General features: G+C 36.0%; 1 protein-coding gene across 1 annotated transcript; it reads right to left on the minus strand.

Annotated features, from left to right (window-relative positions):
- Positions 1 to 4,068: 4,068 nt before the first annotated feature.
- On the minus strand, positions 4,069 to 12,310 carry LOC145889251 (tenascin-N-like). Its single transcript, XM_082980170.1, has 28 exons — positions 12,060 to 12,310; positions 11,653 to 11,762; positions 9,444 to 9,609; positions 9,249 to 9,371; positions 9,021 to 9,161; positions 8,806 to 8,968; positions 8,609 to 8,700; positions 8,494 to 8,542; positions 8,358 to 8,424; positions 8,169 to 8,302; positions 7,984 to 8,015; positions 7,793 to 7,912; positions 7,598 to 7,725; positions 7,290 to 7,454; positions 7,111 to 7,213; positions 6,914 to 7,034; positions 6,723 to 6,850; positions 6,493 to 6,657; positions 6,347 to 6,436; positions 6,209 to 6,288; positions 6,030 to 6,123; positions 5,773 to 5,974; positions 5,543 to 5,709; positions 5,324 to 5,453; positions 4,945 to 5,045; positions 4,784 to 4,850; positions 4,576 to 4,725; positions 4,069 to 4,396 (listed from the first exon to the last, which is right to left on the minus strand). The coding sequence occupies exons 1-28, from the start codon at positions 12,133 to 12,135 to the stop codon at positions 4,354 to 4,356; spliced, it is 3,207 nt and encodes a 1,068-aa protein (XP_082836296.1). The 5' UTR covers positions 12,136 to 12,310; the 3' UTR covers positions 4,069 to 4,353.
- Positions 12,311 to 13,659: the final 1,349 nt, after the last annotated feature.

Here is a 13,659-nt window from a genome sequence, read left to right on the forward strand (position 1 = left end):
AAACTTTTTGTGATTTTTGCATTTTTGTGTGAAATACCGGTTTAACGTTTAATTGAGCAATAAAAGCAATTTAATTTAGCAATATATCTGAAAAATTCAATCAGAATTTTTGGGGGGGTACGAAGAATGCTCCGACCCGAAAAAGGGGTACGAGCAGCAAAAAAGGTTATTAAACCGGTAGCGACTTTAATTTTCAGTATATATTCGGACCAAAGTTTCTGCGACGCTTCCTTCATGATTACGTACAATTGCACACTATGATAGTTGTTTACCGTCAATGGTGCTAAAGCCCATTAACATCGGTTGACGTTTTGGTCATTTTTGGGAGAAAAACTTGACTTATTTAATTGAAAGACACGTTGCAATATCAGGTGACGTAACTTGAAATTGTTCCAAGCGCATCATTGACTGAGCGAGTAACTTCTACCGCGTGCCAGTTGTTTAGTTAAGTGACCGAGACTAGTTGGGTGGCAGAGAGAATGTCTGAGTTTTTCGTTAATGAATTGCGAACAGGTACACGTATTTAACAAGTTAAGATAAAAAAAAAGGTCGGTAATCGAGTCGGATGCCAGAAAGCAGTGTGATTTCTGCCGGAAAGCCTAACTCCGCCTGTTACGACCGCTTGTGCGCAGCCTGGTCCTGCGCCGTTCGTCCCACTACAACAGCCCACTCCTGGTCCGAATGGCCGTCTTGTTTATTCTGAGCATAGCGGTTTTCTGCAACCACAACATTCATAATAGCATATTGTTACGTCACATTAGAATATTAAAACAATGCACAACGCAGATATGCCTCCCAGCACAGTTAACAATTGCATCTTAGTTAATCGTTTACATTAAAAAGATTAAAGACTCGCAAACCACGTCGGGCACATCACAAGTTCAAAACGTATGTATAACTGAACATACCAACTGTGTGGGATCCAGGTACTTACTAGCCTGCAGCTAGTGGGTTCATCAACGTTCCAAATATTCCATAAGCATCGACACGTTTTACATTAATATGCCTTATTCAAATAGAAACAGGATCAAATTAGTTAACATAACAAAGTTTGATCAACAGTACAATTTCCTTTTACCCTACAAGCATGTCGTCCTAAAGACGCATGCGCGGATGAATACGAACGCTATACTGGTGAAGGGTAAAATCAGCCAATCGTTAAATTCTCGCTGTAACACCGCTTACATCCCTCGGTCCGTCTGTGTTCCAAATGTGTGAAGAATTAAGTTGGGAAACATGTGTGTTTCTACACATGCCCCTTCCTTGGACAGATTGTTTCTCTCCGATTGTCCGATATCGTCTGGCTGTTGTAAATGATGGTGGTTATCGTCCGCGTTATCGTCTTGGTTTTGCTGTCACGGAGATTTTTTGGAACACTGGCAGTTAAATGCTCAAACAATTTCTACGAACAAAAGCGTTAATGAGAATTGCGTGAGGTAACAAAGACCTTAAATCGTTAAAAGTAGGACCTTGAGATAAATTCATGTCGCAAAATTGGGCCAAAAAATAAAATCACTTGACTTAGGTTAATCAGGCAGTTTCATGCTTTAACCAGCCAAAATAACGCTAGCTAAAATAGTGCAAGGATTTCTCCTAAAGGGACGTCAATCGTGCTTGACTAAATGCCATACGTATAGAAGTCATGTCGTCAAGTCCGGGAGAAGGTCTAAGGTATTCCTACATAATTGTCATTTTTCGTACCTCTTTGACTTTGCTACACGAAAAGCATCAGATCCGCTAAAGTGCATATGACACGGTCATGGCAACTTTGCGTAAAACTAAAGGTACATCTACAACAAACATATATCCAAAGTTTTTCGGTTCTACGTCAACTAAAAAATGTAAAAAAATGCACTAAAAGTGGCAGCGACCAATAATTCCTTGTATTGACGATATCGAATAGTTTCATAGATAAGAGGAGCCCCAAATTACGTTACCACAAAGGTCAGGGCAAGCTGTGACATCACACAAAAACCAAAGGCTTATTTGTCTCTTACTATTGGCAAACCTAAAGGTAAAGCAGCAACGTCATTGTGTACTTCAAAGAGATGTGTGATATTAGTGATATTATAATATGTATACATAAAGTCATTTTTGGCGTGATGTCATAACTTTAACCTGATTCTAGCATTTGTTGTTACGAGCCAAGTATATTGCAAAAAGGTCGTTGGTTGTGGCGAAAGTTATAGTAATAGTGAACTTACTAAACCACAACTAGTGAAGTACCACATCGTCTAACTAGGTTATGACCGAAACCGATTATTGGGCAGTCGAATCATTTATTTTATGATGTATCGAGACCCCGTATAGGTAAGGCTACTGCCAGACAAAAAAATGTTGCTATGACAGGATAACAGTGTTCCTTCTTAATCTAGGTTTGGTCGGTTTTTCTCGGCGGTCTTTGCCAGCCATAAAATTTGATTACTTATTTTTTGCTGGGAGGGGACAAAACGACAATGCTTCATAAGTACTAATTGACGCGATAAATAAACCAATAACGGTCTGTCTTTGTCGTGTTTTAAGTTTATGCACGACGTTAGCAATCATAAATGCTTTGACCACAAAAGCACCATGTCCCAGTAACTAATATGTCAAATAAACAATCAATATCCGTTTGAGTATAAAAAGACTGGCTATTAACATTGTCATGTTTAAAAACGTTTTGGCTAAACCTTTTGTCATTTGCCGAAACGTTTTTAAACATGACAATGTTAATAGCAATATAGGCCAGTCTTTTTACACTCAGAATTATGAGGAAGTCCGTGATTTGTGTTCCTAATATCCGTTTGTTGCCCTTGTTCAGTAGTTGTGCTCCTTTTTTCATGAAAAAACTACTAAAGCAGTTTTACAATGTTTTTCATTCCCATGCAAAAGCCTCGCTGACAGGTTCCGCACGACTGAAGCGCCTTGTATGACGTCACGCTACAATAATCTCGATTTCGCACGATTACGGTCGCAACGTTTAAAACGCAACTTCAGGTGTATCTCACAAACCTTTGGCCGTACCAAGCTACTTTTTTCCGCGAAAGTGGTTAAAAGTAATGACCATTTCATAGTTTATTGCTTTTTTTAAATTTTTCATGACACATGCACTTTATTTGCACCGCGCCTCTGCTGTGCATGAAGGACTTTCGAAGCAGACAAAATGTTTGGCCTATGGGTTTCACGATTTACCATTAGAAAGAACCCCCTTATTGAAACAAAAAGAATACACACATGCACACTGACGTAACTGAGGACGTTACATCGTAAATTACTGTTTTTGTCTACTTTCTCCCCAAATTGTAAATTTCAGTATAAACAACGCCTTCATGTGGATAATTTCGCGCCTCGTGTTCGACAAGTTTGCTGAAAACGTCTGTAGTTAGTTTCGTGTGTCCAGGAAACTGCTGTCGTTTGTTTTGTCTAGGAATTCTGGTCAAAATTATATTCAAGATAGCTACTTTAACCTCTCCCCCAGGGGCATTTTGTCCCCATGTTGGACATTATTTTGGCTAAAAAAGCAGAAAAAAGTGTAGGTTTGTTTTGTGAAAAAATGAATCACAGAAAGTACCTCCATTTGCGATTAAGCGAAGCCACCAACCCTCCTCTACACAATTCATTATGAATTAGATGTATTGTAACTGATTTTGGGCTCCCCCCAGGGCTGTTTGTACCCCCCTAGGACTGACAGTTTAGCAGTTAGCCTTTGCAAAACCCCCCATGTGCTGTCTTAATGCAGCTGCAATCAATTTTTTTCCTGTACAGCAATTGTAGTCCCCCTTCATGAGTCATCAGACCCGGCAGTTGTTTTTGGCAAACAATTGTGAGTTACGGCCTACAGGACATAAGATCCTCCTGGAGGCTCCTCAGATCCTTGCTGTGTCTTGTCCGATGCAGCTGCAATCAATTTGTTTCCTTCGAATAGTACCAGTGGACCTTTATGGGTCATAATCCAAAACAAGCAAATCACTCAGTATGGGTATTACTGCAGATGACCTTCAAAACTTGATTTTTGGGATTTAATACTGATATGGGCCCTTTAACTACTGTTCAAGTTCTGAAGAAACTGCGCTGCACTGTGTGCTGTATTACTTTACTACGATAACAGTTCAGGGAAAAAACTGTAATAGTGGATGGGTGATACGAAAATGACGACAATGGTGACTATATCACGATAATGTAAGAAGGTAGACGATAGAAGTGGAATGAAATGTCAATATTAAAAAGTAGTAGTCATAGCGACAATAACCGTTATAGCAGTAATAGCCATTTTAGCAACACTGCAACATCCCTATTAACAAACAAGAAAAAGCAATACGACAATCCGCCAAAACGGATTTATTGAAAAAATTTAAATAAACAAAAAAGTTTTCAAATCTCTTCTTTTCTTCCACATCCACAACAACCAGCGTTCCTAGAAAAGCAAAATTCCGGCAAAACTGTGATTTTTCCTTTGGCATTCACACTAATTGTATTTAGGCAACAGGGCCGCACAATAACAAATTGCAGTTACTAACTATCAAAAAAAATACTAAACTATAAAATGCATGGTAGCCTATGTAATGTTACACATTAGGGAAGGAAGCTTAGTACCTTAATAAAGGTTTCCGCCAGCACATCTCCCATGCACAAGCGATGCAAATGATGAAAAAAAGAATGACAATAATGCCAACGATTATAACAATCACTATCCATGTTTCACCAGATTCGTTTCCCGCCTTATCTACAATTTTTGGAGTATTTCTAAAAATATCCAAACTTAGCAAATGTTAGCAGTAACCCAAGCAATGGGAGAACACACCTGAAAATTCCACCATTTGTGGAAAGCTCAGTTCTTTTGGTGCTAATTTCAGGATATTTTTCATTTTCTTAAAAAAAATAGAAATAATTTCCTATGATAATAATTTATGAAACAAGTTCATATTACACTGTGTTCACTACAATATTCATTAACAAACTAACGTTGAAAAAAACTTGGAATTTGTATTGACATCCCACCAGAGTGTCCAGCAACATTCACACTAACAACATATTGTTTTCTTTTTTGAAGTTTAAATTTAGCTCTGCAAATAAAACAAGTAAACAAATAAATTCACAAATTATAATTGACTGAAACCAATGTTACTTATCACTGCGGTTTGGATTTTTTATCTTTAAAGTATAATTAACCTTTTTTGTGTAATTGAGATTTTTATGCCAATTTATGCAAAATTGATGCTGGGGAATTTTACTTTGTCAAATTCTTTCAAAATAGGTAATCAGTGCTGGATGATACTTATCTTAAACATAGATGGAATAAACATAATTTTGTTTAAAACTAAAAAAAAATTATAGATTTTGCCTTGCATCGTGGAATAAAGTTGTATTTGCATCAACCTCTGATGTTGATGTGACAACCTCATATTCAGTTTTAGGGAAGGCTGAGAGCCAGAATAGATTTGCATAGTACGTGTCAACATTCTTCTTTTCACCTGAAAAATGAATTTGTAAGAAATATATTTGATTTAAAATTGTGCCTGAAACAAAATTATTCCCAACCCTTGTTATTCCAAAAACTCACCCAAACTGATTTTGCTTTCCAAAATATTTTCAATAAAAACGTCAGAATCTTGGTTCACATGACTAGCATACACTTTTATTTCAAGGTTTTTTATAACGTTCAACTGAAGTTTTCCAAAAACAATTTCCATTTGGTCATATGCGGGATATTGATTTTGCGAAACATTTCTGCAGAAAAATGAAATAATTTGTTGTAAATAATTTAACAATCTGTTGTAGCAAATTATTTACCCATCGGACAAGATTGAAATCCTTGTTACTTGATAATCGCTTGTTTGCCACAAAACCACAAATCTACTAAAAGTTGAAAAACATGCAACAACTAATGGAATATTTGTTTTTCTTGTGTTCAAATGATAAGTAACATTTGAGCTAAACTGCAAACCAGACCGTGCCATCAGACTCACATTGTACACTTCTCCTGCAGAAAAACCTGCAAATAATTTTATATATTATGTTGCCAAATTATGAAAGCAACAAACAGATACCAGTTAAAACAGAAGGATTTTTGGTATTATTTCCAATGCCTAATATGTTGGTGGCAGGTTCACAAAACAGAGTATATGATGATGCAGTGACTTCCTGTAACCAAGAAACATTGCAATAAACATATGCGGTTTATCATTGTATCTATAAAAGGTCTATAAAACCATGTAGTAAGTTGTACCTCTGCCCACTCCACGTTCATCACAACTGAAGAAGAAGTTTGGATTCGAACAAATCGCACATTTCTTGGTGGAGGCAACACTTTAAACAAATCAATTTTAAAAAATTAACTACTTTGTATGGTCATGAGAAACCATACATGTGGTAAATTGGAGAAAGGATCTTTTTCCATCCCCAACAGAATTTTTGCCAAATACAACAATGGTGTGGTTCGAGTTTGGAAACAGATCTGTAAAAAATTCAATTTACAACCAGCTAACATTTTTTAATTGGTTGAAAATCAACCTTGAATCATAACTATTGTTTCATTGAGGACAATTCTTTGATTAACATTTCCGTCAATAATTGCCACATAGTTCGTTGCACTTTGTAATTGCTTCCAACTTATAACAGCGCTGTCATGTGTGAGTTTTCCTGGTACAACTCTTACTTCATCAGGTGATGCAAGTGCTTCAGGAAAAATAAGAAAAATTTACCAAACCAAAACTTTTCACTTTTTTTCACAGAGTTTTAACCTGTCCGTTGTTTTATGCTTGCTGGTAAGCTGTCATCCACCATGTTACTTGCTACAACTTCAACAGTGTATTCTGTATTGGAAGTCAGGTTTTTTAACCAATACAATGGCTGGCTGACTGTTTGAATCCTACAACACATTTCACTTAATTTCAAAATTATTCTGCAATGTTTTATATATAAGTAACGTTACCCATAGCAACATGGTGAAATTCTTAATTTATATTCAGTTGCTCCATAAACTTTGTTCCAAATTATTTTCATTGTTTCGGACGTAACAACAGCAACAGATAAATGTTTTGGTTTTGACAATGCTAAAAACAAACAAATAAAAACATTATTTCTCTTGACTGTGGCAGCTGAATTGAACAAAAAAAATTACAAATTTACATGTGAATCGACTAGTTGTTGCAGGTCTTCCAATTCCATTTTGATTAATTGCATTGACAGATATGTTGTATAAAGTTCCTCCCTTTAGACCTTTTACAAATATCTTTAAAAAAAATACAAGAGATATATATTAGAAAAAGAAAAGACAAAGCAAAAAAGACCAAGTTTGTGCTTCATACAGTGCTGTTCATTGTTGTTCTTTCTAAAATGATGTTTTGCTGATTCTTAACAGTCACAAGATAACTTGTTGCTCCATTAACATGCTTCCAAGTGATAGTAAAGTTGGTTGATTGTGCAGACGAATTAACAACCTCCACAAAGTTTGATGCTGGAAGAGCTGTTGTCTTGAAGAGCAATAAACAATAGTTGTTACCAAGCTTAATATTGCATATCATAAACTAGTTTTACACATAGCTTCATATTATACCTAAATACACCATTAGATTTAATACAAAGCATATAAGGATTGATCAAACTATGAAGATACCCGAGTAAGTTTTGCAGCTTCGCTAGTTTCATCATGTGATGTCGCCACAACATAGACAACATAACTTGTATTTGCTATTAAGTTGCCCAGGATCACCTTTGTTTCCGGTTTCAAAATATCATCTCTCCCTATTTAAATCATTAAAGCTCATAGTAAAACCAGATAACCTCCAGAGGTAAATAAAAAAAATAACACCTTGGCTGGGGACAACACTTATTCTGTACATTGTTGCTCCTCTCACAGGATTCCACTGCACAACAAATTTGTCATCTTGCACAAGACCGACAACACTTAGATTTTTTGGAGGTTGAAGAGCTGAAATACTTGATGCAGTTATAATTGTGCTCAAGGTAACATCTTACAACAAATAAACAAAATTAACTCACCAAACACAAAAGATTCATGTGGATATCGGTAGCTAAAAACATAAACTTGATTATAAATATGTAAATTACAGAATTGTTGGGTACTTTTTCTGCAGGAAACATAAGCTTTCTTAACACAACGTTAATATTTTGCTTGCAAGCAATATAGCAGCTGATTAACAATTTAATTATATTTTGATACATACGTGTCTGATGTAATTTCATTTTGTGTTGTTCCGGTAAAAAATTGCAAACCATTTTTTTTCTTGACCATCACATATCCCCCAAGGCTGTTGGTGATCCTTCCATCGTGAATTGCTGCAGCACAAATGTAAGAATCCTGCCAACAATGTGATTTTTATATTTTAGTTCGTTGGTTCATTAAAAACACAAACCGTTGTGTATTCTCCAGATCCATATAAAAGATTCTGTTGTCTTAGGCAATGTTTAGGGCAGATTATTCTGCAAAGGGACTGATTTAAACACACACAAACACACGCATGGATGCACATTACTAGTTATATACAATACCCAAATTTTTTTTCTGTGAAGTCATTTGGAGAAAGATAGCACTCTGATACTACAATAGAAGTAAAAAATAATCTAAAAGTGACTCTCACTGTGTCATTTATTTAAAGTAACTTACAAGTTCTGACTCTCAAAGTTTGAAAACTGCTTTGACCAGCAACATTAGCAGTAGCAACTTTAACATTGTATTCTGTGTCTGGATCTAATTTCCTTAAAGGTAAGAAACAGACTTAACCAACACAGGCATCCTATAGTTTTAAAAACAGCATTTTACAATGTTTATGCTTCCACAAAATAAAGATAAAACTGACCTACCCGATAACCACATATGTGTCATGAACAATCTGTGGTGGTACAATTGATGGTGAGTAAGTAACAACATAGTTGTTAGCTCCTGTAACTTCATTCCACTGTACACCAATAGTATTGGGAGTCAACATTTCTTTTACCAATTTCATGTTCTGAGGTGGTGGAAGTTCTATAAAAGCCAGTGTGTAAAAACGATCTCAATAAATACGACAAATCCACACTTGTTGCTTGTTTAATCGAATGACTTGCTCCATCACCAACCCAATTCCTTGCTGATATTGTAATGGTATACTGTGTGTTGGGCGACAAGCCTCGTAAAGAACGCTCTTCCGTGTAAATTCCATCGCCAGCACCAATCACACCTAAAACATATTTCAAACATAAAATGGGAAAAAATCGTTTTACTATGACTGAAAAATATCACGTTGCTACAACAATATGTAACGTACCCATTGCAGGTTGCATCGTGATTACATATGAATCCTTTCCAGGTACAGGAGACCATCTCACCGTCATCGAGTTGTGTGACAGAGAATCTTGGACCACAGCCACATTTTCAGGGGCTTGCAGTGCTTTAAATGTTTTTAATATTTTTAAAATTTTAACATAGCTATTGCAATGTACATTAAATTATATTTAAAAACCTGTTCTTTGTACAAAGACACTTGGGATACTCAACGACTCGCCATGTGCAGCAAACAACGTAAATTCATATTCTGTGTTAGAGTTAAGGCCCTCAACCAGTGAGTAAGACGTTAAAATATTTCCTCCAATACCAGAAGCGGATGGCGTAGGAGGTTTTATGTATATCTGTGAGAATACAAATTTGTGTTGATTTACTTACTTTTGCCACATACTTTTAAAAGCTAAAATTATCACAAACTTGTTGTCAATACTACTTTTGACTAAATTGATAAACAACTTCATCGGTTTTAGGAAAATTGCTTATATTTTTTTTAAATTATGAACCACATTCTTAAATTTTATTTTGTTGTAACTAGTAAAGCATTGCTCAAAAAACAAAAGGTTTTTCGTTCGTTTTAGCTCACTAAAAATGCTCATTCAGCCCATTATTTAAACCGGTCTCAAATGTCCGAAGTCACCCCGGGGTCACATCGGACATGACTGGGGATATCTTGGACAGCAAGTTTTAACAGACGTTTTTTTGTTTATTTAATAAATAACTGAAATCAAACTTGGCGCAATATCAGCATTGGGGCATTAGCGCATATAATATCATTCAAACTTTCAGGAATCGGGACGTGGCCACTTATCGTTTCGACCCCTCCACGCGTTCTTGTTTGGATAACTCGTGTACATTTAATGGCAGCACGGTTATCATAGATATTCGGGTCAACAAACGATTTTTTATCTTTGGGGCTTTTTCTTCCTGCCGAAATTCGATCATTTCATCAAGCCTTTGTTTATTCTCTTATATGACCTGATAATTTCTCATAAAACTCAAAAAGTGTTGTCTTCTCGCGATTTCTTGCCATGACGTCCGAAATATCCCCGACCACGTGACGACATAGAAATTATTAAAAAAATGGCCGTATTTTTAAAGGTTACACAAAATCATCATTGGCCTATCCAAGAATACATATTTGAATATGCAATTAACCCAAAATTACTGCATTTTGATTAACTGTGACAGATATATAGCCTTACACATACAATTTGAAAAACTTGGTTTCACTGATAAATTGACTTTTTCGATTATAATTTTTTAAGTGGACATGATTTAATTACAAAGTTCCTGTTAACGTTTGATGGAGACATAAAGCTTTTGTAAAAGTGTCTTAACAATACCTAATTGTGACGTAAAATACCTGGTCCGAGGTATCCCCGTGTCCGAGGTATCCCCGGTCTCCCCCTAACCTGGTTACAGGAACTTTTTTTCAATAAGTTTTTCATTAAACCATCAAACAAACATTCAAACATTCCTATTTCATCAAACATGCGGATGCTGGCTTCAAATACAAATATAGTATTCCAAATTGAAGTCACTATTAGCCCAGAATACGCTGCGGTCCTAAAATTTTGAATAAATTACCACAAAAAAAATACTCCAGAAAATATGCTTTCAAAATACAATACAAACAACATCTTTTGCTGCAATACAGGAAAAAATATATGTAGGGTGCATCACATGTTAGTAAACACGTGCACACGTGGCACCGCACGTGCTTTTTTGCTGCCGCTGGACCATGTCCACCTCTGTCAACGGTGCTCTATCATGCGTAACATAGTTTTTTATGTTTTTCACCGCAGTTTGATATTTTATGACGTAAACTGCTAGCTAATTCCTCTCACTATAATTTCCGTGTTTATTTTATTGTTTCACTTTGATCTTGTGTTGTTTAAATAATTGGACCTCGTGGCGCTTGGCTTCGAAAACCAAAAGGTTAATCTCCCTGCCTATACTTTCATGTTCTATATCTCTTTTACTTACCGTAGTGTTTTTTGCTGTGTTTGGGCAAAAAATAAACGAAATAAACAACAAAAACGCACATTGAATTCTATCATTAATTTCCTTTTTAGAACCTTTTAATGCGTTTTTTTAAACTTGTTCGAATATCCAAACAAACAGGTAGATTTGTTGCTGCACAACCTAACTACAATCAGAAAGTCAGAAATTTTTATTCGACAACGTATTTTAGAATTTAAAATTTTGGGGGGAAGACTGTTCCGACTGCTGCTATGGCACAGTGATTTTGAATTTTGCATTTATTTAACTAAATTGTTTTCCTCTTTCCGTTATGACCTTTTATGTGAAATATATTGACATGGCCGCCAAGATCCCTTATTTGGACAGATACTATCAGACACGGGTTTTAAGTTTGAAACTTTTACCTTGTAATGGGATGCTTTTGGAACTGCAGTCCACGTTAACAGCAGAGATACATCTCGTATTCGGTCAGAGGCAACTTGGAAGTTTTTGGGTGCGTACAGATCAATTAGGCCTAAAAACAAAGTTACATTGGTCTATGACATGAAAAAATATAAAACGTAACCAGTTCAACAGATCAGGCGGAAATTAAAGTGCTATCCTGACAAGTCGCGATCACAAAACAATTATATTGCTGTATTAGTACAAATGTTACTGCGTGAAACTAATGATAATTGAGTGATATTTTGTTACTAACAGCCGCTGAGGTTGTATATTTATCATCATACCATAATTATCAATAAGTTTGATATAAAACAAAACAAACGCATGGTTTTACATTTAAGCAGGCACAATAAAAAACAGCACTTACTTTGAGCCTGGGATGAATATTGCCCATTGAATAAAAGTAAAATAACACCAAGCTTCACAAATCGTAAGATCGACATAATAGCAGGACTTTCTCAGTTTGATGTAATTCCCTTACGAGTTTTGCCGAGAAAGCCGACAGTCCAACAACTAACGTGTAAATTGCCAGAGGCGTTAAGACCCGTTTGAAGACGATTTACGAAGGCGGCAACTAATATATACAGAAGTGCCTGTTCACCCTAACTGTTGTTCTTGTTATCTAAATTTTTTTTGTAATAGCTTCTAATAACAGGTGATATTAACACCTCAGCCATGGATCGTAACTAGCTGATCATTGGCTCATGGAAAATATATAGTTCATTTGTCGATAGAAATATATAACCTTAATTCCTAAGGCACCAGTTTTGATGGTTTTTTTTTTAAACTGCGACGCTTAACCACTAAGAGATGTCCGGAGTGAAATTTTTTGACTCTTACTAGCGTGGCCTGAAGGTTGAGATACTTAAAGTGCATGTGACACGGTCATAAAAAAATTGCGTTAAATTTAAGGTACATCCAGAATAAATATTAAACAAAAATAGAAAACTAAACAAAAAGTAGCGGCAACCAATGGTCGTAAACCTTTTTTGCTGTCGCGTACTTGATGATGCACCTTAAAAATGCCTCGTTTGCATAGGAAAAGCGCCTCTTAATAAAAATACTGACTATTTTCAAGGAGAACCCCTAACTCACGTTACCACAAAGGACATGACAAGCTGTGACATCTCACAAAAATACGTCACAACCCAAAGCTTTTTTGTCTGTGTGTTGTCTGTATGGCAAACCATAAGGTACAGCAGCAACGACATTATTCTGGACTTCAAGACTGGGATAGTGTGTTTCTTGGCTCAGTGACATCACGTGACGTTTTCTGGGTGCGATGTCATAAATTTAACCCTAATTTGTGATGATGTAATCTGTTTCTTACATTTTTTGCGAAATATATTGCGCAATATACGTAAGTGGTTGATTGCGGCAGATTTTATATAGCAATAAACTTGAATAACAACTAGTGAAGTACCGCCTTGTTATGATCGAAACCGATTATTCGGTAGTTCAGTCGAAGAAATCACATGAATTAATGAAATCAGAAAACTGAAAAAAGGGTTTGATCACTGGGTATCATAATATATCACTCCCATACAATATGTACAGGGAGTTTCTAAGCGAATATCAAAAACACTCAAAGCCACTGGTGTAAAAGTTGCCATGAAACCGGAATGCACTTTAGAAAACCTGTTTTCTAAACCTAAAGACCATATTTCCATGCTTCAAATGACCGGTGTAGTTTACTTAATCCCTTGTCTTGATTGTAACACTGTGTATATTGGCCAGACTAAGCGCAATTTAACGTCCCGTATTAAAGAACCCAAGGCAGCCGTACACAACATGGAACTCAATAAATCTGCTCTATGTGCCCACATGCTGCCACCGTATCAATTGGAAGGAAGCAAAAGTATTGAAATAAGAAACAATTTTGGCAAAACGGTTGGTTGTGGAAAATTATTATATTAATTCGCCAACTAATGTGTTAAATCGTAATGATGAAAAAGTACTTTCGCCAG

This window comes from Ascidia mentula, chromosome 2 (assembly GCF_947561715.1).
Source record: "Ascidia mentula chromosome 2, kaAscMent1.1, whole genome shotgun sequence".
Lineage (NCBI taxonomy): Eukaryota > Metazoa > Chordata > Ascidiacea > Phlebobranchia > Ascidiidae > Ascidia > Ascidia mentula.

Bases quoted from the DNA above. Each gene is read 5' to 3' on its own strand.
- LOC145889251 (XM_082980170.1), bottom strand. From the start codon at position 12,135: ATGTCGATCTTACGATTTGTGAAGCTTGGTGTTATTTTACTTTTATTC. The intron at 7,913-7,983 runs GTGAGTTAATTT...CAAGTATTTCAG, and splicing joins ACATGAATCTTTTGTGTTTG to CTCTTCAACCTCCAAAAAAT. The intron at 7,035-7,110 runs GTAAATTTGTAA...GTTTGTTTTTAG, and splicing joins AACAACTAGTCGATTCACAT to CATTGTCAAAACCAAAACAT.